Here is a 22,091-nt window from a genome sequence, read left to right as displayed (position 1 = left end):
AGGAACACTTTGGCTAAGGAAAGACTTGGTACTTAAGTTGTCCATTGTGACGCACCTCTCTTTCCTGGAAGTCTACTCGACAAGTTTTTAACTTAAATCCTATTGAACAGATTGAGTACTGTTAAATTATTATGCAATATATTGAGTTTGTGTGATTTATGCGATGATTGTATTTTATTATATTGCATTTGAATTTATGCATCTGAACATGTTATGAGTATTATGGGGAGATTTTGTAGGGGTATAATGTGAGTTGAGGAATATGAGTATGGCATGAGTCTCGTGGAGAGATTCAGTAATATTATGGTATTTGTGTATATGTTGATGTTGAGGGTCCCGTAGTTGGAGGTTATCCTGATACTCTAATAATCATCTAGTCTCAAGTAGAGAGGGATGAATTATGTGGTGAGAGGAGCAGGAGGTCCTGGTCTATGTGCCGGTTTTGGACATAGTGAGGGGATTAACCTTGTGAATGGTATGAAGTATTTTGAAAGTGTATTTGTAAAAAGAAGTAGAAGTCATTACAAGTGCATAACCTCCCGTGACCGCTCATCAACGTATCATCCGGATGAGTGTCTATTGGGTATTGTGGTGTCTATTGGGTATTGTGAGACGAGTATCTAATAGGAATTGTGGTATGAGGGTGTCGAACATAATTATTATATGATGTTTATATCAAGGTAATTATACATGTTTTATAAATGATTTGTTGCATGTTAGCTCACCCTTACTTGTGTGTGCATGTGAATGCGATGATCGTATAATGCGTGATGTTATACGGGAGCAGATGAAGGAATGTCGTCTGATCCAATGCCAATGAAGAGAGAGACAGAAGAATAAGCTAGAAGAATTCGAATTATATTTATGAGTTTATAGTTGAAATCTGAGTTTAAAACATGTGTAGACATATATTATCTATGAATTTATAAGTGTGAGATTACGGGATATTACCGTAAATGTAATGTTACAATATATAAATTATGAATTATCCAGCGTGAGATATTGGGATGTTACATTAATGGTATCAGAGCGGTTCGTCCTTAAGACGACCTAAGAGTTGTGGATTAATCCTACAAACTCATATTATAAATTATAATAACAATAATTCTCTGTATGAACAGAGAGAAATGGCTCGTAGACAACCCAATCGTGAAACCCCTGAGGTACCTAGCCTTGCAAGGGCTTTAGAATCTATCGCATCCGCTCTTCAACAACAGGGAGCTGCTTTAATGCAACAGCACACAACGGCCCTACAACAGTTAGAAGCGGCCAGACTAAATTCTGAAGCAAGCCAAAGACAACATGCGGAAACCTTAAGACAACTAGCCGAGAATGGCACCCGTGTGGAAGCTCAACCTCAGAGAGTTCAGGAATGGACCTTAGAAAATTTTCTGCAACATCGTCCAGCTATTTTTAATGGGAAAACGAGTCCGGATGAGGCTGATCTCTGGATAAGGAACTTGGAAAAGATTTTTGAAGCAAAGAGGTGTCCACCCGAAACTAGGTTGGCATACTCTGAGTATCAGCTATCTGGGGAAGCAGTACACTGGTGGAACAACACAAAGCTGGTATTAGAGGAAAGTGGTGAGATTATAACTTGGGAAATTTTTAAGAGTAAATTTTACGCTGAGTACTTTCCGGACAGTGTGAGACATTTGAAAGAGGTGGAGTTCTTGCAGCTGGTGCAAGGCAACAAATCTGTAACTGAATATGCAGACAGGTTCAAACACTTGGTTCGTTTCTACACCCAACCGTCAAATGAAGAATGGAGGAGCAGGAAATTCAAAAATGGATTGAGAGCAAACATTCAACTAGCTGTGAATCCTTTAGCTATTAAGGAGTTTGCTGCTTTAGTAGAACATGCCAAAGCTGTGGAAAGGTTAATAAGTGAGGTTGAAGTTCAGAAGTTACCAAGGGTAGGAGGACCATCTGGGTCACGAGTTTGAACAACATGTAAGGAATCGACCTTATGATAGACCACAACCTCAGAGGAATCCTCATCAGCAACAACACCAACAGAGAATAATCCAATGTTTCGTCTGCGGAGGACCTCATCTGAAAAGCGTCTGTCCAGAAGTTAATCTGCGCAACAAATGTTTTCTTTGCGGAGCTGAAGGACATTTTGCTAGAGATTGTCCCTCTAACAGAAGAGGAACAACTCAACCTCAACAACCGCCTCAACAGGGAAGGACTGACAATAGACCACAAGCGACTGGGAGAGTCTATGCCTTAACGGGAGCAGAAGCTGCCAAATCAGGTACTCTCATCATTGGATGTTGTAATATAGCTGGTAAAGACTTGAATGTATTGTTTGATTCTGGAGCGACACACTCCTTTTTGTCTGAAACTCTTATTCAAGAGTTGAACCTACCTGTAAAAGAGCTGCAGTATGATCTTATAGTATCTACACCGGCCTCCAAATTGATAAAAACATCGAGGATGTGTCCTCAATGTCCAATCATTGTAGAAGGACGTAGGTTCAAAGTACATCTTATATCTTTACCTCTACAAGGTTTAGATGTAATCTTAGGAATGGATTGGTTATCTACCAATCGTATCCTTATAGACTGTAACAAGAAGGAGTTGATTTTCCCTGATCCTGAAGAAGCGGAGTTGTTGTCATTACAACAAGTGTTGAAGGAAGTAAAAGATGGATCTCTGTGTTTCATTATCTTGACTCATGTGGAAATTGAGAAAGATAAACAAAATCTTGATATTCCCATAGTTAATGAGTTTAGTGATGTATTCCCAGAAGAAATACCAGGATTGCCACCTCAACGAGAAGTAGAATTTTCCATCGATTTAATACCTGGAGCTGGACCCGTATCGATATCTCCATATCGGATGGCCCCAGCAGAGTTGGCAGAGCTGAAGAAGCAAATTGAAGAACTATTGGAAAAACAATTCATCCGACCAAGCGTATCACCATGGGGAGCACCGGTACTGCTAGTGAAGAAGAAAGATGGGAGCTCTAGATTGTGTGTTGACTACAGGCAGTTGAACAAGCTAACCATTAAGAACAAGTATCCTTTGCCTAGGATTGACGATTTGATGGATCAGTTGCATGGAGCTCAAGTATTTTCAAAGATAGATCTAAGGTCTGGATATCATCAAATTTTGGTTAAAGCTGAAGATGTACAGAAGACTGCTTTTAGATCAAGATACGGGCATTACGAGTATGTAGTTATGCCATTCGGAGTAACTAATGCTCCAGCTTTGTTCATGGATTACATGAACAGAATCTTTCAACCCTTTTTAGATAAGTTTGTCGTAGTCTTTATAGATGACATACTTATTTATTCCAAAAGTCGAGAAGAACATGAGAGGCACCTAAGAATTGTGCTTGAGATCTTGAGAGAAAAGAAACTATATGCAAAGTTGTCAAAGTGTGAATTCTGGATACATGAGGTGTAATTCTTGGGACATGTTATATCAGCTCAAGGCATAGCAGTGGATCCAACCAAGGTGGAAGCAGTGTTACGGTGGGAGAGACCAAAGACTACGACGGAAATACGAAGCTTTGTGGGTTTAGCTGGATACTATAGAAAATTTATAGAAGGTTTTTCTAAAATAGTAGCGCCTTTAACACAGCTAACTCGCAAAGATCAACCGTTTGTTTGGACGGATAAGTGTGAGAAAAGCTTCCTGGAATTAAAGCACAGGTTGACAAGTGCACCAATATTGATTATCCCAAATCCAAGTAAGTCTTTTGAGATTTATTGTGATGCTTCACACCAGGGGTTAGGATGTGTGCTTATGCAAGAAAGGAAGGTGGTGGCTTATGCTTCAAGACAATTAAAGGTTCATGAGAAGAATTATCCTACTCATGATCTAGAATTGGCAGCAGTGGTATTTTCTCTGAAGATTTGGCGACACTATCTTTATGGTGTCCAATTTCAAGTATTCAGCGATCACAAAAGTTTGAAGTACCTATTTGACCAAAAAGAGCTAAATATGAGGCAAAGGCGGTGGATAGAGTTTTTAAAGGATTATGACTTCGAACTTTTGTACCATCCGGGAAAGGCGAATGTAGTAGCTGATGCTTTGAGTAGGAAGATGGTACATGTTTCTCATATGATGATCAAAGAATTGGAATTGGTGGAGAAATTCAGAGATCTGAAGCTACATATGGAATATGAAGTAGATTTCATTAGATGTAGTAATTTGACTATATCTAGCGACTTTCTAACTTTAATCAAAGAGAAACAATTGGTGGATCCTAACCTGAAAGAGATAGCAGAAATGATCAAAACAGAATCAACTAAAGAGTTTAGGTTAGGACCTGATGGAGTATTAAAATTTAGAAGAAGAATATGTGTACCAGACAATGCAGAAATAAAAAGATTAATCCTTGAAGAAGGACACAAGAGTCGTTTTAGCATGCATCCCGGCATGACTAAAATGTATCAAGATCTTAAGGAGTCCTTTTGGTGGCCAGGGATGAAGAAGGAAGTAGCACAGTTTGTAGCAGCTTGTTTGACTTGCCAAAAGGCAAAAGTGGAACACCAAAGGCCTGGAGGAATGCTACAACAATTAGACATACCAGAGTGGAAATGGGATAGCATTGCTATGGATTTTGTTACCCATTTACCACGAACAATGAAGGGTAATGATGCCATCTGGGTCATCATTGATCGATTGACAAAAAGTGCTCACTTCTTGGCAATAAATCTGAGAATGTCAATGACTAAGCTGGCACAATTGTACATAAAGGAACTAGTGAGATTGCACGGTATACCTTCTAGCATTGTGTCAGACAGAGACCCAAGATTTACTTCTAGATTCTGGCAAACCCTACAGGAAGCTATGGGCAGCAAATTACGAATGAGTTCCGCATATCATCCCCAAACTGATGGACAATCTGAAAGGACTATCCAGTCATTAGAAGATCTGTTAAGAACTTGTGTATTAGATCATCTTGGTAGTTGAGATGAAATACTTCCTCTTGTGGAATTTACCTATAACAACAGTTTCCAAGCAAGCATAGGTATGGCACCTTATGAGGCTCTGTACGGCCGACGATGTCAAACTCCGTTGTGTTGGTATCAAGATGGTGAATCAGTTTTAATAGGACCTGAGCTACTACAACAAACCACCAACAAAGTAAAATTGATACGGGAAAGAATGAAGGCTTCTCAGAGTAGACAAAAATCGTATGCAGATCAAAGGAGGAGACCGTTAGAGTTTGCGACTGGGGACCATGTTTTTCTGCGAGTAACTTCAACCACGGGTGTTGGAAGAGCACTTCGCTCCAGGAAACTTTCTCCTAAGTTCATTGGTCCATACCAAATTTTGAGACGAATTGGGCCAGTCGCTTACGAGATTGCGCTACCCCCTCAGTTGGCGAATCTTCATTCAGTTTTTCATGTCTCCCAACTAAGAAAGTATGTACCTGACCCTTCCCACATTATAGAAATAGAGGAGATTCAAATCCGAGAGGACCTCTCAGTAGAAGTACAACCTGTTTGTATAGAAGATACTAAAACAAAGGAACTTAGAGGAAAAACGATTAATTTAGTCAGGGTAGTTTGGGATAAAAGGACAGGTGACTCTACATGGGAATTAGAAGAAGATATGAAACAATTATACCCTCAACTATTTTCTTGAAGTATAGAATTTTCGGGGACGAAAATTTTTGTTGTTGGGGAGAATGTAAGATCCATGAAAAATAATTATAGTAAATTTTAGTATTTTATTAGTAATAATAATTTTAATGGATGGAAAAATGTAAATTTTGGATATAAAATTATAGTAATTTTAGAAGGAAAGGTTCAAATTTTTGGTAACTTATTTAGTAAATTTTTTAAATTGAATAGTAAAAAGTAAATAGTAAATAGTAAAAAGTGAATAGTAAAAATAAATTTTCAGCATTTGGATTCCTTAGCATGGAAGAAAGTAGTAGGTAGAAATTAGGATCAGATTTGGTGAGAAAAGGATTGAAATATTATTTTTAAATAATATTAAAATAATAAATAATATTAAAATATTAATGAATAGTAAATTTTTTTTACTATAAATAGCCATGGGAGGGAAGGGTATTTTGCACCAAGAGAAGAGAAATCAAGTGATAGAAAGTTAGAGAGAAATTTTTAGTTGCAAGAAGGGTAGAGGTTCTGAAAGGTTTCAGAGAAATAAATTCAGAGCAAGAGACGTCTGGAATAGAGGTAGGGGAGCTAACCTTTATATGTTTTTATATTATGATTTAATAGTTCTATGCTTTTATATTATGATTTAGTATTGTTTTATTACTATTCATATATTGAAATTCTGCTGTGTGAATACTGTTAATGCTTACTGTATGTTAATCTATATTGAAATTCAGTGTTAATATTATATGCTGTTGTTTTGAATCTGTAAATAAGAAATTTGTTAAAAACTAGTTGAGGAACACTTTGGCTAAGGAAAGACTTGGTACTTAAGTTGTCCATTGTGACGCACCTCTCTTTCCTGGAAGTCTACTCGACAAGTTTTTAACTTAAATCCTATTGAACAGATTGAGTACTGTTAAATTATTATGCAATATATTGAGTTTGTGTGATTTATGCGATGATTGTATTTTATTATATTGCATTTGAATTTATGCATCTGAACATGTTATGAGTATTATGGGGAGATTTTGTAGGGGTATAATGTGAGTTGAGGAATATGAGTATGGCATGAGTCTCGTGGAGAGATTCAGTAATATTATGGTATTTGTGTATATGTTGATGTTGAGGGTCCCGTAGTTGGAGGTTATCCTGATACTCTAATAATCATCTAGTCTCAAGTAGAGAGGGATGAATTATGTGGTGAGAGGAGCAGGAGGTCCTGGTCTATGTGCCGGTTTTGGACATAGTGAGGGGATTAACCTTGTGAATGGTATGAAGTATTTTGAAAGTGTATTTGTAAAAAGAAGTAGAAGTCATTACAAGTGCATAACCTCCCGTGACCGCTCATCAACGTATCATCCGGATGAGTGTCTATTGGGTATTGTGGTGTCTATTGGGTATTGTGAGACGAGTATCTAATAGGAATTGTGGTATGAGGGTGTCGAACATAATTATTATATGATGTTTATATCAAGGTAATTATACATGTTTTATAAATGATTTGTTGCATGTTAGCTCACCCTTACTTGTGTGTGCATGTGAATGCGATGATCGTATAATGCGTGATGTTATACGGGAGCAGATGAAGGAATGTCGTCTGATCCAATGCCAATGAAGAGAGAGACAGAAGAATAAGCTAGAAGAATTCGAATTATATTTATGAGTTTATAGTTGAAATCTGAGTTTAAAACATGTGTAGACATATATTATCTATGAATTTATAAGTGTGAGATTACGGGATATTACCGTAAATGTAATGTTACAATATATAAATTATGAATTATCCAGCGTGAGATATTGGGATGTTACATTTCGATTCATAATTGACCATATAGTACAATTTAAATATTATAAAAATATGAAAATATGAAATTTTTAATACATAAATATGATATTAATTATATATATATATATATATATCTATATATATATATATATATATATATATATATATATTCATTTTTAGATGTCCTTTTCACTGTCTAGATCTATATTATTTATTCATATTTCACTCCATAGTTGCACAACCTTTAAAGTGAGATATTTCAATATTTCCTTGAAAAGAAACAAAAAATTTAATTTAAGAAACCTAATAGAAAAGTTATGTTACAAAACTTATTGATGAAATGTGTTTTATACATGTATGAACTGTACATGGATATCTAACCAATATGGTAACCCACCATGGAAAATGATGTTTATATATAGTTTAGAGAAAACTGAAAATGATTATATTTCATAAATAGGTGCTACAATTCGGTTAAGAAGTGATTGATGATATACGTAAGAGATGAGAATGTGTTAATTGACTAAATTAGTGTTCATAATAACTCCCTTTTCTTGATAATCAGGTTCCAACAACTCCTTAATATTTTATTTAAATTGCTTTTTAATTACAATTCTTTCTCACAACAAGACTTAATTGACTTAAGAGCAGGAAGGAAAACTGCTTTTTAATTACAATTCTTTCTATATTCATAAAATAATTAATCAATCATCACAAATAATTAGTATGTTTTAAAGATACAACAAAGCGATAATAACGAAATTTTCATAAAAAAATTACACTCGTTAAAAAAAGCATACTTTAATTCTTGAGCGTCTTTTATAGTCAAATAGTAATATATTATGTTTATTAGTATAATGTTTTAAAAAATGTAAAAATATTATACTTTATAGATCTCTACATATTTATTCTATTAAAATTATTTGAAGGGATTTATATGTATGCCAACGCCATTAATAAAAGGCCTTCTAAAAGTAAAAGCTGAACTCGTTTTTTCTTGATTTTGGAAATAAATTTAAAAGTAATTCAAAACTGAAATGAAAAGTTTTTTTTTTCGCCAAATACAGTTTATTTTTAAAATTACATTGAAAATTAAAAACTAAAAACCCACGTCCATGGATAGTGAAGGTTGAATAAGTTTGCGGTTGATTAGCTAATTAATTAAAATTACCTGAGGTAATTAACATGTAGGGTAGTGTATATGTTGATTTTTTAGAGTCTACAAATATTTTTTAAAAGAATATAATTTGGGTAAATAGAACAATTGATCAAACTATATTACCGACACAAAATCTCATCTCCAAGTATTTTTTTTTCTCTAATAATAAAATGGGTTATTTTTAGAATAAATTTTTTAAGCAAAATTTGTATCAAATCATAAAATTTTAATAAATAGACAAGCAGAGTTGATATCAAAACTATGAGAGTGTGATATTTTCATTATCAAACACATTTTAATTAGAAAAACAAATGTTACCGTTATTAATATAAACATTATTCACAATATTACATTATATTAATTATATAATCCCCCATTTCTTAATAATGAGACAAAATGAAGCAAACTAATATAAGAGTCACATCACCAGTTAAGAAAAAAAAAAAATATATATATATATATATCTATATATATATATATATATATATATAATAACAATATCTCAATTTAAAAATATCTATTTTTAAATATTTAATATGTCAAAAAAATTAATTAAAATCTTTCAAATTTATCATAAATAAGCTTCTTTTTTTATTTTATTTTCATAAGATTCAAATAATTTTGTGTATGACTGTTCAACAACTATAACATTTAACATGGTAGTATGAAAAATAGTTATAGATTATATAATAATAATTATTATAATAAAATAATATAAGATGTGATTTAGGGCACATTCAAAAGACTTAAAGTGAAGGTAAACATTCCGTTATATTTAATGAGAGTTTCGACTGTTGGCCTAACTTTCCCTCTTCTTCCACAATTATTGCTTCTTTAAAAAGTGACCTAAATCTTTCACCCACCATCTCTCTCATCTCATCTCATCTCAAACATTTCTAGCTAACTCAGCCGTTTTCTTCAAATCTCAACAATGCACCATCACACTTCAACCTAATATCTCTTCCTTCCACAAAAACATTACATTCTCTTCATAAAAACTTCATAATTCATATAAATCATTCATATAATTTGGTTGATCAACTTATACTATACTGTGAAAAGTATGATATTGTTGTCATGTATTCAACTTATACTATACTGTGAAAAGTATAATTTGGTTCACCTGTTTTACCTACTTTTTTTTTCCTTATAAACTGTGGCAACTTTGCTGCTACATGGAATTGGTTTTGGTAGTACCAGAACTTCAATTCTGATGTACTTGCATGCTAATTTTAGGAATATCATTATAGGAGTTTCTTCTGTCATTAGTCTCTCCTAACAAGGAACATAACTCATCAACAAACATAACAACCAAATGGATAGCAAATTAACTTTTCATTCCAACCAATTAATTAACAAATCCCAAAGTCAGGTCAATGTAGATTGTGATGCTTAAATGGTGAAGCTTCCTCTCAAAGATCCATGCCAGTTCATCAACTCACAACTCTACAGTCATTCTTTCGTTTTTAGGAGAGAATAATTTTCAGCACTTCAATTTTGGATCAACCTTACATTGACATCACCTACCAAACCAGAACACAACTTCCTTATCCCCTAAGAAAATTTTTGTTAATTAACTCAACTTTCTTAAACATTGCAGATTTCTTCTGCACAAGAGAATTTGATTGAAATGAATCGTTGTATAAAACTCATTCTTTTAACATAACTTGATTACATGTGTTAAATTCTATCTCATATATATTAGAAGAAAATATACTTAGTTTTGAATCACAGAGAAAATGAAGTTACCCTTTTGTAATTATCAATGAAAACAAAAAAGATTAAGGGAAAAAAACACATTTTGTTGAACTAAAACTAAGTTTCATTTTCCCTGCTTGGTTCAGATGTTCTGATTTGATGCAGTCACCTAAATGTGGAAGAAAGTGTTTCTGTTTTAGGAAGTTATATCCACCAACGAACTGTTTCTGATAGCTGAAAACTGAAAACCAACTTTTCTAAATGTTCTAAGGAATTTCCTTTTTATCATGACCCAAGAATGGTGCACCCACCCACCTCAGTTTTCCTACTTCCTACATCTCTAATTCCATTTTAACTTAGAAATATCATATGGTTGTCTCTTTCATCGTTATTTTGATTGATCTACATTTTAATTAACTAAGAGTAAAAAAAAGCTTGTGAGTGAAATGAAGTTTGAATGCAGTATATTGAGTGCAACTTACTTATAAGGTTATGGGTATTAGGTATAGGACAGAGATATCAGTGTCCATGTAGGACAGGCTTACCTTCTATAGGTCTATACATTGACCTTGACGGGAATATAACACCTTTAGAATTTAAATCAGTATATATATATATATATGCCTCCAATTTTGGCCTTAAATTAAGTGTATGATAATGTTTCTGTTACTGAAAATTTATGACTGTTCCAACCCTTTACCTCTAATATTAAACAAAGAAAAAAATTGACATATAACAACCCAAATATGAGAAAAGGAACTGTTCCATTAAAATAAGGAACTCCCACTGTTGTGTAAGATTTGAAGTTAACAGAAAGTAGTGAAATTTATCAGTAGCATATAGAACATAAACTCCATTATGACCATATCTTTAGGCTTAAGTGTTGAGTGGTGAAATAATAGGTTTAGCATGATTGCAACATTTTTTTTATCATATATATATACACAAAAATTGGAGTCATGGAAAGCTCAATTTCTTTGTAACAACCCCACTTGGATAATCATGCTGATGTTAACATCAGATACAGTGTTGCAGTCACTGAATTTGTTCCACGAACTTGTTCTCCAAACATTATTTTCCACATGTTAGGAACTTGAAATTGAATTATATACCATGTTGGACAGCACAAAGGAAGAAATTATTGAACCCCAGAACGCAGATGAAGGAATGTTCAGGAATTTACTGTGATCCTGAGGATATTTTTGTTCTGATATCATATAGCAGTCAAAGTTCAATTATACTAAATACAAAAGTGCTCACGCAGTGTATTGAAAATTTACTTTTTTGTGAGACTTCTCTGCAATTCCTATCATGCATGCACTGAAACAAAGCATATTCATCACATTATCTTTGACTAGAAACTGATAATGTCCTAAGTGCTGTCAAACTGTAGACCTCATCTGTTGCATCCAATATTTACCTTTTTGCTTTAAAATCTTCAAACGATAACATGATCTCATTAGATATTATCATATAATCTCTAACTAATAACTACTTTAGACCTTACAAGAAGAACCAAACGTGCACTTAACCAATTGGAATTTAAGAATATTAGAGACAGTTTTTATATTCATGAAGAGTTACATTTATTCATGAAGAATTATAACCAATGAAGTGTTACAATTATTCATGAAGATTTACAACCATTCATGAAAAATTACAATCATTTATGAAGAAATGTAACTAATCAGAATCTAGTATCTCTTGGATTTGAAAGATGCCTGATCAATATCTATATAAAGGGATCCTGTGCTCTATTGATGTACACATAAAGAGAGACTTTTTCTCTACATTTTTTCATTCACTTAACACACAAATCAATTCATGAGAATTTTATTCTTGTTTGATGTTAACACTAAGACTGAGTATTATCGTTGTATTTCTTCTTTGTATCTTAAAATCGGATTTCGTGATCCCTTCACTTTTATAAGGGACGAAATATTGCTTTTAGGAAAGCATGTATTCACGCCTAGAAGATTATATCAAATCTATATTGTTGTTCATCTTATTTTCCTAAGTTCTTGGAAAATTGTTCCATCAAGGACAACTTATGTAATAACAAGAAGTGAATTAGGACAAAACATTAAAAGTTAAATTTTAAGTGTAATTCAATGAAGAATAACTAGTTATTGGATTAAATTTTGATTACTATGAGTCAATAATTAAAATCTTAATCACCATTTGATTGACTTTTGCCTGTTGCTGAAGATATGTTTCTTTTTTTCTTTTACATGATACTGAAGATATATTTTAAAATCTAGGCTGTGGAAAATAACTTGGTGATTCTTCGGAGTATTTTAGGTAACAGAAATTTTCATAATAGATAACACGACATTGTTGGATGGTGTCACAAATGATTTAATAATACGTATTGTGTGTTCTTATTGTTCTGTGTTGTGGCAAATGATAGAAAGATGATTGAAATAAATGGAGTCACAAATGATAGCAAGCCCAACAACGAAATATGAAGGCCCAAAAGAAATTCCAAAACTCTTTTAGACTAAAGGATTATAATGAGTAGGTGAATGTTATTTTGAAATCCATTTATCTTACATAACCCTTCGTTACTATTCATATCTCTTTTTCCTTAAAATTACAAAAGTTTAATTTTTTTAAGATTATTTTACATGTCAAATAACATCAAACTACATTTTTCCTAATCAGTAACTATCATTCAGATTCCTTTCTCTGGATTGAGAAGATAAATGACTCATATTATATATTTAACTTTTTAAAATTAAGTTTGAGAATCAGGTTGGATACATATATGTTTTCGTATTCTTTCACATATTTATTTTTGTTTTAAATTATTAAAATATATAAATTTAATCAAATTGTATAAATAATTTATATAATTCTTTTTCTAGTTTTGTAATTTATTTTCAGGACATACATTTGACAATTTTTATTTTTATTTTATAATTATTTGACCTTTATTTAATTATTATTTAATCATCTTATTTGATAGTATAGAATTATAATTTTTTTTATTGATATTTGACATTAGATAAAAAGAAAATATAAACCCTTTTAACATTTAATACTTAATTATATGATGTTTTTTTGTTATGATTTTTATTTTTTGTAAACAATTATTTAATTAATATTTTAATCAGTAGAGGGATGGACATAAACATGAGTATGGGTACACTCGCCCCCATGAGAATGTGGATGGAAAAAGAATTTTAACTCAGCTCGGTAAGGAAACAAAGATGAATTATTATTTGGAGATGAGATTGAAAAAACCTACTCCATTGTGATTCCTACATTTTAAAAAGAAAACTACAGTGTTTTTTTTGTTTATTTTTATTACTTCTATATTTTTGTTTTTCAGATAAGTGTTAAATAAATATGCTATGTTATATGGTTCAAAAAGAAAAATTATTTGTTTTTGTTTTATTTTGGATTATATAATCAATAATAAACTATATTAATGTGATTTCAATCTTTTCAAAAGTTATACACCTTTTAAAACACGAGCATATATGTTCCAAAAACTATTGTGAGTCTAAAGTTAAGTCCGTTTATGCCAATTTAATGGAAGGAATTTAATTCATACAATTTATACAATTTTAGGATCCAATAGATATACTTTTAAAACCGGATATTAAAGTGAAAAAATCCACTTAATATAGAGACCAAATAAGCAATTAAGCTTTTTAATATCTTTGATTAGACAACACATGCTTATTTAAAAATATATTTAATTATTTTTCTTAATTTTAATAAATCATATTTGATATGCACTAAATATTTAAAAATTAACTTAATATGCATGTGTATATTTTCTAAATAAACACTACACAATATATATTTTCTTAATTTTTTAAAGTATATTTTTTGGAAATCTTACTCTTTCACATGTAACACATGTAACACACGACACAGATTTCAAGAGTTATATTAGGGAAAAAATCGATAACAAAGTGCAAAAAAAGAAAGCTATTTCTAAATAAATGTATGTCTATTAAGCTTGTGCAAGTCATCTTCTTGTTCCGGAATTAGGGTTTTCAACAGTTATTTGGCTCCAAATCTTCCCCATTCGCCAAGGTCAATCATTGTTCTACCAAGTTGCGATTTGAACAATTCCGACAAGGTACGAATCTGGAAGTTTTGATTTTTAAACCAGATACCTGTTGAAATTCCCTTCTGTCTTCTTTTGTTGTTTAGATTCTTAGATTGGTACCTTTTTCTTTCTTTCTTTCTTTTTTGTTTTGATTATGTATTTTAATCAACTATAATTCTGGGAACTGGAAAGGGTATAGGGTATTCGTTATACAGTGACTATAAGAAATAGATTTTTTTTTATTCATTCGCCTATTGTGGAAGTGCAATTATCGTGTTGATAATTGGCGTGTGCGTTTTTGGTTAATTCATGTGATGTATTGTCATGTTATACTGTAAATTTGTGGGCAATTTCATTTTTTAAGGTTGTTCTAGATAACCCTCGTCAATTTCTAGGAAAGGATGTTTTATTTACCGAAAGAACGAGGTAAAAGTAGAAATTAACGCTACTGAAATTTGGAAGGTAATTTATTTAGCTTGTCATGAATATTTGACGAAGTTCTAAGTTGATTGGGATCTTTATAGAGAGGCCTTTTCTTTTATTGGTGGTTGTGATTGAATATTATGACATGACACATGTTGAAAAATAGATTATTTTTTTATAGAATCGTGTATTGTTGTTTGATCTGTTCATGCAACCCTTCCTTGTGGATTAAGGTTTGGTTGCCTCTGTTATAATTTATCTGGCTCGTGAATCCGCTGATAATTGTGGTAATGCCCTCCAAGCACCATGACAGGATTCTGAAACTGGAACCTGTATCTTTGTTTTCGCATAAACTACTCCAGAAACACTTATAGGAGAAGACAAATTGAAGTTAAAAACTAAAATGAGTACTTGCATTGTAAACATTCTATGGCACTAGCTTCTTCAGAAGTTGATTTTTAACATACGCATTTTTTTTTCATTCAAGTGATTTTGCATCAATTTATCTTAATAAATCCTGTCTTAGTCCCTGACTATTGTTTTGATCCATCCTTATCTAATTTTTTACAGATGTCCTACTTGAAGCATTTTCTTGGTGATGGAATTGAATTTCCAATACTGATTTTACATTACAAATTGCATTTTTCAGGTCTGACTTGTACCTCATCAGCCAAGTCTTTTTGTGGCAAATCAAAATACATTTAAACTAACCAGACTGCAAACAAGCTATACTGATTGACTCTGTTTGAACAAAATGACAGAAATCCTTAGCTACACAGCTTCCAGACAGTTATCTCAAATGCTCTTTGCAATTGTCTTCTTTCACGGTTCTGAATATTTGCTAGCAGCTGTCATTCATGGGAGATCAAATATAACTCTGAAGTCACTTTTGGTTAGCAGACACTATGTTCTGGCGATGATCTTTTCGGTGCTTGAATACATCATTGAGATTATTTTAGTACCGGAGATGAAGGAACACTGGGTGCTCAGTAATTTGGGTCTGGCACTGGTTGTGATTGGGGAAATTGTAAGGAAGATGGGAATTTTGACAGCTTGGAAAGCCTTTACACATCTTATAAAGATATACCACGACAATGATCACAAGCTGATTACCCATGGCATATATGGATATATTCGTCATCCAGGGTACTGTGGGTTCCTCGTTTGGTCTGTTGGCACTCAAATAATGCTTTGCAATCCCATATCAACTATTGCATTTGCAGCTGTTGTCTGGCGATTTTTTTCTAAGCGAATACCTTACGAAGAATTCTTTTTGAGACAGTTTTTTGGAAGAGAGTATGAGCAATATGCCCGAAGAGTGAGATCAGGGGTGCCATTTGTGAAATGAAGAATGGTCAATTCAGTGAGCTGAGCGATATTCTGTCACCATGTATTCCAAGTAATGAAGGAAGTTTGAACCATTTTTCTCTCGAACAGTTTTGATCCATGTTTCACAATGGTGGAGGTGTAAAGTGCTTGCTTTCAGCTTTTGTGGCTATGGCAACATCTCCTTTCGCTATATGCAGCTGTGCTTGTGTGGAGCATCTGAAAACGAAAGTCAGGATTGGGGTTAGATAGTGTTCCATATTAGGTTTTTCGTGGTCTGGACTAGATTTTTGCATGTTATTCATGGGACTTTTTGCTAGCCTACTGATTTTATCGCTGGCAATGATTATGACATTCTCTGGTCAGCATGTTCTGATGTGTAAAATTTAGCTTAGTTACCACTTAACAAGGATTCTGTTTTTTAGGTATCTGCAGTCTTGTAAGGTCACTGCAAGGCTAAAAGCTAGAAAAATAAATTGTCACTAATGAGCAGCAGTACTACCATTAGATTGTATATCATGTATCGTCTACTGCATCTCTACTAGGATTTTTTGCCCAGCAAAATCTCTTCCTGCAGTCACAATCTCTAACTACTGTTAAACTAATCAATCAATGAATAGGATTGGGCATGCCAATATCCGGAGAGGATTAAATTTGTTCAGAATACATTGATATGATTAAAATGAAAAATATAAACGGAATGGTTTGTTCTAGAAAGTAATAATCAATTAAATATCCTAGAAAGCAAGCTGGTAGCATCGCCAAGGACGACCCAAAAAACTAGGCTAACGAAACAATTCATCGCAAAAATAGTTAATGATCAAAACTTTCAAACTACGAATCAGAACATAACAAGCAGACTGGAAAGCTTGAAAATTATGACGATGATGGAAATTGATGAGTCTGTTAACAAGCTATGCCTGTGAAATCATGAACTAACTGGTTGATAATTCAACAATTACATATCGTAGCTAAGTCTATATATATAAAACACATCTTCTGTACTATGCACTAACAAGAAGTATCTATCTACATAAAAAATTCACAGCTTCAACTAGATCTAGATTAGCAGATACCTACCATACAACAATTTTGCCTGGTTAACAACGTAATTTATATGATACAATAGAATTCCAGCTTACTGCTGTGAATTCAATCTTCCCAAGTGGAAAAGGAAACAATTCCAGATTTCCAGCTTTATTAATGGTTGCATATCTCACGAAGAATAGCAAAGCCAGCATGTCCCAGATGCTAATGACAAGAGGATGAGACCAACACTAATTATGCCAAGTTTACTACAAGGCTGACAATTCAACTTCCTGAGAGCAGGGACGATATGCCACAAACGTGCTGTCAATTGAGAAGGAACCAGTATTAAAACAAGTGATTCCTGTGTACTTGAATGCTTTCTGCTGACTTCTGTCACCCAAAACTATCTGGATCAAGATATCACAACAAAACATAATCAGCATAAGAACATTCTTTTGTGGCTTTGAGACAAAACATAAGTAAACCAGTCGTTTTGAAAATGTCATATTACGGTTACCATTTTCAAGGTCTAGAGATGTGACAGATGCCAAATAGAATAGACAGTGATGTAAAAAAAATTCAATACTTCCAGTTTTGGGGGGGGGGGCGTTGAATTTGGTTTTCCTCTCTCAAAACAATTAAGAGTTTACTATTGTTAAAAAATGCAGTGGCTCAAAGATACACAGAATTTACCCACTGTATTCTAACAAATACCCCACGACGATGAAAAAAAAAATGAAAATGAGTTTAGAAATTCAGTATTGCATGCAATTTTAATCTGCGACCTTTCAATTTCGACACTACCCAAAATGGAATATGCAGTCAGTTTGCAAAGTAGACTTCTATTTCCAGACATTATTTAAATATCTTTGCCACAACAAAAATTCAAATATGAGCAGTACCGTGTGAGGAGTTGGATAAAGATAAAGACAATGGTCATAATTCCAAATGATAGGTTGAACAGTAAGGGGCAGTGGACAGAGATGACTTTGATGGGTTATGGTAGCAACAAGCTGCAATTTAAACCAAAATTCCGTAAGTTAGATTTTAGAAACTAATACTGTAAAAAATTCCAGAAACTAAAACCTATTAGAAAATAAAGTAGAAAACACCGGAGGGAAAAACTACATGTTGAAAATGATCATCAGTTTCTTCCGTAGAAGGAGACATCAAACATGAGCGACGCATTCTATGCAGCATATCCTGGCGGAAAAATACAATTTCTTGGGTATAAAATTTGACCCTGTAACCAAACAGATGCACGTTGTATAAACAATCAGCTTGCCAAGGAAATTTTGGAGCCCAAAATTCACAATTAATGAGTGTCTCACGAAATAATATTTAAACGTAACATTAACCTGCAAGGGTTGCTTGAAAATATTGCATTGGGTATGTGCTTTTGGAGTTCTTCAGTTAAATATTTTGGTAGAGCACATCTAGGAAGAACAGTAGAAGGACCTGGAAGAAGTTGCTAAAAGTGATGAATAGCGCATAAAGAAAATAGCGAGCGAGAGCAATAACAATCAACAACGTCAATACCTGCATCATCGGGACCTGGGATAAACAGGAATTGACTCTGCTCTTTCAGCCGTGTATGGGCAGCAATCATTTCCCCCAGCTTACCAAACTGCATTCTGAATATTAAGTTTTCTAATTATTTATATTCTCACCTAATAATAAAATATCCTTTATATTATCACTCTTAGGGAATGAAATACAAGCATGGGAAGTGAAATTCACCTGAGGCTCGAATAAGAATGAAATGAAAGGTTACATGGCCTAGAACAGAAGTTTCCCATGAAAACAAATAAGGAAGGAACCACTTCCACACTCTCAAAACCATCCAGAACAGTCTCTAGCTTTGTCAAAGCCTTCTCTAGGAAAAACACCATCAAGATTACATCAAGCTACATAATAAAAACAAAATTCCAGAGGAAACGAAGAAAAGAAGAGAAACAAATCCACGTTGCAAAGTACCTCTTCACTGTCTAGCCAAACATCAGAAAGTATGACAAACATGTCATTTACTGCTCTTTTCTCCATCTCTTCCAGTCTAATCTATTTAAAAGGCATAGGAAAGATGCAATTTCATTGGAGTATGATACCATAAGAACTTCGGGTTTCATAATAATAATAAACTTGATCAGTTGAATACAAGGAAAGCATCATAAGGATACAGTTTCCTCTTTTGTAAGAGTACCACCACCAAAAAAGTCATTCCCTGCAAGTACTTTCAGAGACTTATCTCTATCCTCCAGTGGAGGAAATCCACATGTTAAGACCTGCAGAGAAAAAAATGCACTGATTATGCAGAAATCAGAGTGGAAATAGCAGAAGTGAGAACAAATTGGTCTATGTTGTTGTGATTAAAAAACTCAAACAAGCCCAAGAATTTAAGCAATATTTATCAAGATTTAAGTTAAATAGGAAACAATTCCCTAAGCCTCAATACATAGGTTAGGAATGCCAGAACGCATTCGCAAAATGGAAGTTAAAGTAATTAATTCCTTAGCTATTAGCATCTTTCAAGTACAAAAACTATAAGCTTTTCCTATTTGATGTTTACCTAATATTTATATGCGAAATTCTGTTTTCCTAAATATGACGAGTTTAAATTCTCCAAATAATAGATATAAATCATTGCTTTCTTACCTCACAAAATAATTTATATGTTAGTTTTACAAAATAAAGATATCATGAAACACATAATGAAAAGGGCATGCTAACAAGAACCTGAAAAATACCCTCCACGAGCATCTCCCCTTCAACCACAACTATAGTGTTCTCTGAAAAAAGTCCTGTAGTTATCTTGTATTGCTAGTCAAAGAAACAGATGATTATAGATTCACGCTTATATAAAATTTGAGCTGTTATGAGTTATAGCATACAAAATCAGCAATTTTTTTATGGAAATATGGCATTTATACTTTTAGCACTTTGCACCAAGATACAATTACTTGGATTAAAGAATCTCTCATGGAAGAAAAACGCAATTTAGTTTAAAATATATAATGATTATGTAGCTCTTACAAAATATATACAAGAAATTATTGTCAAAACGCTAAAGGATATTGCATTGGACAAGTTAATTTTAACTGCAGCTGTAAGGTCTTCCAAATAGTAATGACCATCTTCCAGCTGAGATATTACGCCCATCACCCATTTTCTACCTGTTTGCCCAACCAGAGATTGAATAGGAGATATCTGATGCAGGATAACATAAAATTATATATTAATTCTCCTCAAAAAAAAAAAAAAAAAAACTGGATGTAAGCATTTGAAAACATCTGACAGACGAATTGATTTTAAAGCCAATTGAAACACCCATGCTACCTCACAACTCCCGAAATGAGAAAATTCAGATTCAAAAGCAGGTTTGGAAAAATGCTGGTCACGAGAGAGCCTCTGGGACAACAACAGAAACCTATCCCTGTACAAAGCTGCTTTTGCAGATGCTTCTCCATGAATAGACAAGGTGCCCGTATGCCTGGAGCAAAAACAAGAAACACAGAAGTATGGGCCTAATCAAGTCCAAGTGCAAGACAACAACCAACACAAAAATTCTTATAAATTGCTTAACTGTAGTCATCTAAAATATACAATCAAACTACAACCTGTTGTGCAATAGGATGCAGATGATGAGTCGTATAATTACACAATAGAACTCATCAACAAGACGTCTATTTCCCCAGCTTTTGGTTAAATATCCAACTTCTTTTTCCACCAAGCTTCCAATTTCTCGAATAAGAGTTCAATAAAACCAACAACAACCAAAGCTAGGAACATTCCAATTCAATCAGAAGGAAAATATAAAAGAAAAGCCAGAAAAACAAAATATGAACATAGCGAATTTTCAATAGTCCTTTTGCTTCGATTTTCTGTTGCATTTTCAGTTTGCAATCAAATTATTAAACATTCTTATTTCACTTATCGCTGTACCTCTAAATGTATCTTGAAATATAAAAAAAAATTCACGTTAAAGGAAATTCCTGCCAACCTTCGATTCCAAAGAGCAAACCAAACAACAAAAAAACCAGAACTATAAATCTTACTCGTAGAACTGCTTTCTGACAGTGTCGTATTTATACTTCGGGACGAGAAACGCATCGACAACGCGAATGGCGGAAGAGGTGCTGGTGCCAGCATCGGAGCTATCCTCCATGTCCGCCTCAACTTCCAGCAGTTGGCTCACCACACGGTGCACTGTCTCCTTGTCGATTATGGTGGATTTCACTGCAATTTGTTCAGCATTTCAGAAGTAGAATCGAAATTGGACAAATAAGTTGGATAGAGAGAGAGTGATTACGAGATTTTTCAAGCTCTTTGAGGAGGACATCGATTGCTTCATCCTCGTCGCCTTCGAAGCGAGATGCGAAGGAGAGGATCTCGTCGAGAGCATCGACTTTGAGATTGTAGCCTCTTATCTTACACTTCCTTTGAACCTTTTTCCTCATTGAAGCATTCATTTCTCTGTCACACACTCTTTCTCTCTCTGGAATCCCAGTGTTGACAGGAGGATTAGGTTTGGCGCTAGAAAATCCTTAGTTTGGAAGAAATGGGGGGAAAATGGAAGAAACGAATACTAGAAAGCCCATTTAAAGCTACGTGCGAGCCCATTTCAATTAACCTAACTAAATGTTTCGAGAATGGGAGAAAAATGTCTCACATCATCTATTTGCATTAAAATATTCAGTCATTTATGAGTTTAAAATTAAAAGAAATAAATAAGTGATCAATTTAATAACAAATAATATAACCTAATACCAAATGGTTTTAGTGAAAAAATAATGCTAAAATTACATTTTAATGATAAAATAGTTTCATTAAGAATAAGAAGTAATGGTCGGATTTTTCCACCTTAAAATACATGTATTTGATGTTTTTAAATATAATTTATATTTAATATATATTATTAAATAAAAAATTTACATACTGTTCCCAGTATTTATTTTTATTTTTTTCAACTTAAATACTTCATAAGTTCCTAGTATCTCCAACACGACACCACAAAAAAAG

The 22,091-nt window shown here is 33.3% G+C and overlaps 3 protein-coding genes across 5 annotated transcripts; 2 read left to right on the top strand and 1 right to left on the bottom strand.

Moving 5' to 3' along the window:
- The first annotated feature begins 5,109 nt into the window (after window positions 1–5,109).
- LOC148199794 (uncharacterized) lies at window positions 5,110–5,607 on the top strand. The gene has a single exon (XM_088112289.1). The coding sequence runs from the start codon at window positions 5,125–5,127 to the stop codon at window positions 5,605–5,607; it is 483 nt and encodes a 160-aa protein (XP_087968415.1). The 5' UTR covers window positions 5,110–5,124.
- An 8,553-nt stretch (window positions 5,608–14,160) lies between these two features.
- On the top strand, window positions 14,161–16,560 carry LOC124822201 (protein-S-isoprenylcysteine O-methyltransferase A-like). 3 transcript variants are annotated; one of them, XM_047294180.2, is made up of 3 exons: window positions 14,161–14,327; window positions 15,291–15,369; window positions 15,482–16,560. In XM_047294180.2, exons 2-3 carry the CDS (start codon window positions 15,291–15,293, stop codon window positions 16,066–16,068), a joined length of 666 nt encoding a protein of 221 aa, XP_047150136.1. In that variant the 5' UTR covers window positions 14,161–14,327; the 3' UTR covers window positions 16,069–16,560. The 3 variants fall into 3 exon arrangements, with proteins under 3 accessions (XP_047150136.1, XP_047150135.1, XP_087969576.1); XM_047294179.2 differs by lacking the exon at window positions 15,291–15,369 and having other exon boundaries at window positions 14,164–14,327; window positions 15,370–16,560; XM_088113450.1 differs by having other exon boundaries at window positions 14,164–14,327; window positions 15,291–16,560.
- Window positions 16,561–16,944: 384 nt separating this feature from the next.
- On the bottom strand, window positions 16,945–21,647 carry DPB2 (DNA polymerase epsilon subunit B2). The gene is made up of 13 exons (XM_047294176.2): window positions 21,382–21,647; window positions 21,128–21,308; window positions 20,409–20,562; window positions 20,148–20,279; window positions 19,809–19,886; window positions 19,253–19,357; window positions 19,053–19,133; window positions 18,816–18,946; window positions 18,615–18,709; window positions 18,434–18,533; window positions 18,204–18,318; window positions 17,978–18,088; window positions 16,945–17,482 (listed from the first exon to the last, which is right to left on the bottom strand). Exons 1-13 carry the CDS (start codon window positions 21,539–21,541, stop codon window positions 17,342–17,344), a joined length of 1,584 nt encoding a protein of 527 aa, XP_047150132.1. The 5' UTR covers window positions 21,542–21,647; the 3' UTR covers window positions 16,945–17,341.
- Between the last annotated feature and the right edge of the window lie 444 nt (window positions 21,648–22,091).

The sequence above is a fragment of the Vigna umbellata genome, chromosome 4, assembly GCF_029865625.1.
Source record: "Vigna umbellata cultivar VRB3 chromosome 4, Vumbellata_1.0, whole genome shotgun sequence".
Classification (NCBI taxonomy): Eukaryota; Viridiplantae; Streptophyta; class Magnoliopsida; order Fabales; family Fabaceae; genus Vigna; species Vigna umbellata.
The sequence above is the reverse complement of the archived record's forward strand: the minus strand, read 5'-3'. Positions and strand labels throughout refer to the sequence as shown.

Excerpts from the sequence above, each read along its gene's own strand:
- LOC124822201 (XM_047294180.2), top strand. The coding sequence starts at position 15,291 with ATGTCCTACTTGAAGCATTTTCTTGGTGATGGAATTGAATTTCCAATA. Across the intron at positions 15,370-15,481 it reads TTACAAATTGCATTTTTCAG|AAATCCTTAGCTACACAGCT; the intron begins GTCTGACTTGTA and ends ACAAAATGACAG.
- LOC148199794 (XM_088112289.1), top strand. The coding sequence starts at position 5,125 with ATGAAGGCTTCTCAGAGTAGACAAAAATCGTATGCAGATCAAAGGAGG.
- DPB2 (XM_047294176.2), bottom strand. The coding sequence starts at position 21,541 with ATGAATGCTTCAATGAGGAAAAAGGTTCAAAGGAAGTGTAAGATAAGA. Across the intron at positions 18,534-18,614 it reads CCCAGGTCCCGATGATGCAG|GTCCTTCTACTGTTCTTCCT; the intron begins GTATTGACGTTG and ends AACTTCTTCCAG. Across the intron at positions 18,089-18,203 it reads CTGATGATCATTTTCAACAT|CTTGTTGCTACCATAACCCA; the intron begins GTAGTTTTTCCC and ends TTTAAATTGCAG.